The sequence below is a fragment of the Gossypium arboreum genome, chromosome 13 (genome assembly GCF_025698485.1).
Source record: "Gossypium arboreum isolate Shixiya-1 chromosome 13, ASM2569848v2, whole genome shotgun sequence".
Taxonomy (NCBI): Eukaryota; Viridiplantae; Streptophyta; class Magnoliopsida; order Malvales; family Malvaceae; genus Gossypium; species Gossypium arboreum.
Genome location: NC_069082.1, coordinates 85,413,776 through 85,419,740, shown reverse-complemented (window position 1 = coordinate 85,419,740; position 5,965 = coordinate 85,413,776). Strand labels below are relative to the sequence as shown.

The window sequence follows — 5,965 nt, the reverse complement described above, 5'->3', positions numbered from 1 at the left end:
TCTCAATCTTACCTTCAGACAATTTCGAAAATCGTGAACTATAAACATAACTGCCATTTATACATATTCAACGTTAGCATTAAAATCTTCATTCTTTTAGGACTAATCTGCGTTATCTTGTCAGAATTGTAATACAAGAGCAAAAATATTTATATTATTTCAAAAAGTTCAAACTGTTTGGTCCTCTAAATCTTAAGTTGGTTTTGCCTGTGCTTACTTGCAAAAAAAACTATGTTGTAAGTGTCGTTGTGGGTTAGTTTGAAAAGGGGAGGGGAAGTGGTGGGGGTTGGTTGCTGGTGGCTAAAAAATGAGGAGGAAAAAAACGGGTTTAAGAGATTGATTTTGGTGGTGATTGGATGGTGAAAAAGTGAGAGCATTTTGGGGGGTTGACAAAAGAAAGAAAGACGAAAATGAAGTGTAGAAGTAGGCTAGAGAAAGAAAAAGAAAAGAGAAGAAAAGGGGAAAAATGAGGGAAAAGAAAAAAGAAAAGGAAAAAAGAGCTGCAAGAGGATGCCACGTGGCAATACGTGATTGGCTAGATCTACCATATCAGCAAAAATTTAATGGTGTTAGACGCAGGTATCAATTTAGTTGACAGAAAAAAATGTTCGGTTATCAATCTGGGACAAAAAAAATCATAAATATCAATTTAAGAAAAGTGGATAAATTTAAGTACCAATTTTATATTTAACCCTTTATAAATATATATGTATCATATTTATGTATTTAACTAAATATGTATTATTTTAAAATTTTAAGTGCAGAAGAAACGTCCAACAATTTTATTTAAGTTCTACTGAAATTCTTCAGGAAAAGTTAGAAATGACTTAGGTAGACAACTCTCTTTTAACTAATAAGTTGACCTTTTGTTGTTGGTATTGATTTTATATATGGGTCAAAAGACTTAATGTTATTTTAAAACAAATTGGACTAAAATATTAAGTTTAAAACTTATGCTCACTTAAAATATATGTCCGTGTTGAGCTCGATTTAATTTTTTTCAATTTTGTTATTTTTTTATATCAACATAAATATATGCATTTAATTATTTTAGTTTTATATAATTAATTTAGGTAATTATTATTAAATATAAATAAAATATATAAAATTTTTATTTGTAAAATGTTTAAAAATAAAAATAATTAAAATAAAATTATATTAAGACAAATTAAAAAATTCAACTTTCACAAAACCATAAAAATAAATACTAATAGTACGACAAAACATTTTAATGTTCTTTACCTTGGTTTTTTTTTCCAATCTATCATCATCTTTTTTAAAAAATTATAATTTGTCATCTTGTTTAAATCCTAATGTAATTAAATTCATTTTAACATCTGATCCGTTATTTAACTTGACAAGAAAAATGTTTTAATATCAAATAAGAGAAGTTTTTATATATAAAATATTAAATAATAAAATAATAAAAATTAAACATATTAAAATAATAATTGAAACCAAAATTTTGTGATTAAAAATAATTTTTGAATAATACTAAAAGTTTATTTTCCGATAATTCTCTAAATGTTACTTGAATGAATTTGCTTTGTTAATGTCTCTACATATAGTGATTAAATATTAATTTTAATTCATATATAATTATAATATCAATTAAGTGGTCGTCAAATTAAAATAATGAGTATAATTTATTATAGATTCAAAGTATAATTAATGGTAATAACTGTATGAAAAAGTTTTAATAAAATAAATATGATTAATATTATTTTATATAAAATACTATTAATAAAATAATTATAATTATTATTTTATAATAATAATAATAATAATACTTTGTTATATTTATTTGAAAAGAAGCATGTAAGTAAAAGCTGCTTGCAGTGGTTTTATTATTTTATGTTATCCAATTATATTCAATGGATTAGTGGTTAATTAATATTATATTTATTTTTATCACATAATAATTAGTAATATATTAAAAATTATTATTTAAATGTCAATTTAGTAATATAATGAATAATGAAGAATATTTTCGCTAGTTCAAATGTTTCTTTAAATTTGTACTTTTATATAATATATACATAGATAATATAATATTTTTTTCATGTAATGTACTCTATTTATATTTATAAATTTCATAAAATAAGAAAAAGATACATTATAAAAAATTAAAAAATAATATGAGGGATAAATGAATTCTAGATAACCATTTATAAATATGAAGAATCAAAGCATAATTTCAAGCTCATATTTTGAATCAATGTATATACTATTAACTTCATAACTCAAACGCAACTAATTCATTATTATTCCTAATCACAATGCTAACAAAATTTAAAAATAAAAAACAAAAAGTTATATGTGAAATCAATTTCAAATTTAGATAAATTATAAAAAGGAAAAGTAATGAGATATCAAGATAATTTGTTCTTTTCATAGCCTAAATTATATCCCAATGATTTAAAGAACCTTAATTTTGACAACTAGACTATTGGTGACAACTTGTACTATAAAACCTGTAGGTAACAACTAGATTCAACATTAGAGGTTGGTGTCCCTCAAAAAACAAACATTAGTGGTTGGTGGCTAAGTTAAGAAAGATTCCAGCTGCCTAGTGATTGTCAACTTCTAAAGTAAACCATATGTACAACAGAGTTAATTCAAATATATATATTATATAGCCAACATGTCTTTATAATACACACTATAAAATCTCATAAGGAACATTGATTGAATGTAAAGGAGAAAGAGAAGAGAAATTTCTATCGTATTCAGCACATGGCATTGTTACCATCCAAATCTCTAGTGTTTACAGTCCGTAGGCAAGAAGCTGAGCTCGTCGTCCCATGTGAGCCAACTCCTCATGAGTGTAAACCACTCTCAGACATTGATGATCAAGAGGGCCACCGATTCCATGTCCGAGGGTTCCATTTTCACCAGAGCAACCTTTCTATGAAAGGAAAGGACCCTGCTAAGGTCATTAAGGAGGCACTGGCTAAAGCTTTGGTTTTTTATTATCCATTTGCTGGTAGATTAAGGGAAGGACCTAATCGCAAGCTTATAGTTGATTGCACTGGTGAAGGTGTTTTGTTTATTGAGGCTGATGCTGATGTTTCGTTGGTAGACTTCGGTGACGAGCTTTACCCACCATTTCCTTGTGCAGAGGAGCTTCTTTACGATGTCCCTGGTTCCAACGGTTTGCTAAATTCTCCATTGTTGCTAATCCAGGTATTTGGTTTTTTTAGACTTTATTCTTCTCTAATTTATACGCAACATGTAAGGAGTAATCAACTTTACTAACATCAAACTATATTAATTTTTTACACATCATATATATTAGTTTTTTTACTTGTGGGATGTAGGGATTGACTATGTATATCAATTAAAATGTATTAAATATTGTTTATTTTTATAATTTTTATGAATATATGAAAAAATACAAATTGATTATTCAAAAAATATTGTTAAAACCAATAAGTGAAACAATAATTAAAAAATATATAAATTCAATGCTTTTAAGAATTATAAAACATTATTTAAATACTATTTAACAAAAAATTAATTTAATGATTATAAATTATGTTATTCTCAAACTTTTAACAGTTATTTTAAATTATGAAATTTAAAAATTATGTTATTTTAAAACTTTTAAAAGTAATTTTGAATGTGATTTTAATTTATTTATAAAATTTGTTGTTATAAAACTCTTTAAACTTTTTAACATTATTTATATTATAAAATATGTTGGTAAATATATTTTGAAATTAAGTTTTAGAAATAATAGAATTCTTAAAATTGTTCTAAAACATGTTGGTAAATATATTTCCAATGATACGTGTGTTGCAAATAGTTTTACGTCTAAATAATATGGTTTTATAATATAAAAATATATTTTTACTAATTATATGAGGACCTGTTTAATTTTTCTAAAATCATTTAGAAAACAAATTATTATTTTAAAAGTAATAAAAATAAAATAAATGAAACAATCGATAGTAAAATAATAAGTAATTAGTTTAAATAATATAAAATCAATATTTAACTAAAACACAATTAAACTTTTTGAACTTAAAAATTTCACGAAGTTTACTTGCTTTTTAAAATATGTTTGCAATCATATAATAAAATTTTAATTTAAAATGTTAAAAATATAGTAAAATTTTTAAAATTAAAAATGAAATACGACTTTGCCAATAATATTAATAATAAACTGTTTTCAAAACAGTTTGTAAAAAAGTTCTCTATACATTTTCTTAAACTTTCAAAAATTTTCTCCATGCATCTTAATTAATACACATCAAGGATTAAAAACTATTTTTTTATAATATTTAAGTATTTCTAGCTCATAAGTAAAATTATCTGTACCTATGCATACTATATTTAAATATCCAATTTAATTGATGTCATGAATTAATTCACACCAACTTAATTTAGAATTTACTAAAAGCATTTTATATATTAAAATAAATATTATTATTCGAGTATTTTATCTTTTTATAATTTTTATAAAATTTATAAAATAATAATTTAAACCTAAAATTAATTTACAAATGATAGGACTTAAACTTAAGAAATCAAGATCTCCAAACCTTTAATTTTTTCCTTTCAAGCAAAACTTCCTTTATTTCTTACATATCCTTTTTATAAATATATTTTTATTTTTTACCTAGATCGTGAGTATGACATACTCTAGCTTATATATATTTGAGTAGGTAACACGGTTGAAATGTGGTGGCTTCATCTTTGCACATCGGTTTAACCACACAATGGGTGACGGAACTGGCCTCTCCCAATTCATGACTGCCGTAGGAGAGATAGCACGTGGTGCACTTGTTCCCTCAATGCCGCCAGTTTGGGAAAGGCATCTCTTGAGTGCTCGAGATTCACCACTCATAACATATCAACACGAGGAGTACTCTCACAATACTTCAGGTCCAAAAAACGGCACAATTATTCCGACAGACAACTTGGTTTGTCGTTCATTTTTATTTAGACAATCTCATATTTCATCACTCCGTAGATTTGTCCCCCACAACCTCCGTTGTTCAACATTTGATATCTTATCTGCCTGCTTATGGTGCTGTCGTACGAAAGCTTTGGAACTTGATCCAAACGAAGATGTTCGCCTTATTTGCATCGTCAATGCTCGTTTCAAGTTCAATCCTCCTTTGCCATTGGGATATTATGGGAATGCACTTGGCTTCCCCGCAGCTTCATCAAGCATTGGAAAGCTAACCCAAAACCCACTAGAGTATGCATTAAAGCTAGTGAAACAAGCCAAGACAAAGGTAACGGATGAGTACATGAAATCAACAATGGATTTATTGGTCACTAGAGGTCGACCAAATGTTAAATTGGCGGGATCCTACATCGTATCGGATTTAACACGAGCAAAGTTCAAAGAGATTGATTTTGGATGGGGTGAAGCGGTCCTTGTAGGACCAGAAACTTGTTGGGAGCTAATAAGCTTTTATATACCATCCAAGAATAAGAAAGGAGAGGATGAAATCATAGTTCCAGTTTGTCTTCCAGCCTCTGCTATGAAAAATTTTGTTAAGGAGTTAGAAAACATGTTGAAGGATGAACAAACAGTTCATGCTGATATATAATAACATACTGTAAACCTTTTTTTTATTAAATTTGAATTTCTACAAATAAATATGTAACCCTATTATGCAATGATTGGTATTTCTCAAAAGATTCAAAATATTTCATATTACGTAAGTCAAGCCGTGAATTATGTAGAGTTAAAGATCTTTTAGCTTGGTTAATTGCATTATCGGCTTATAAGTGTTTTTATTTTTTATCCTCTAATTGTTTCTTTGATGTATAATATACCGATTAAAATTTACATGCAATAAAATTATATTTTTGTTGCCACAAATATTAGTTATTAGGCCAACATATGGAGATTAACTTAATTGAGTAAAATATAACAATACTAACAGCAACAAAAACAGACTTTGTCTATTGATCCCTATTTTGCAATTAAGTTTTATAGCAACAA

The 5,965-nt window shown here is 26.3% G+C and overlaps 1 protein-coding gene across 1 annotated transcript; it reads left to right on the top strand.

Annotated features, from left to right (window-relative positions):
* The first annotated feature begins 2,663 nt into the window (after positions 1-2,663).
* On the top strand, positions 2,664-5,669 carry LOC108463471 (benzyl alcohol O-benzoyltransferase-like). Its single transcript, XM_017763406.2, has 2 exons — positions 2,664-3,186; positions 4,671-5,669. Exons 1-2 carry the CDS (start codon positions 2,737-2,739, stop codon positions 5,565-5,567), a joined length of 1,347 nt encoding a protein of 448 aa, XP_017618895.1. The 5' UTR covers positions 2,664-2,736; the 3' UTR covers positions 5,568-5,669.
* The last annotated feature ends 296 nt before the right edge of the window (positions 5,670-5,965 follow it).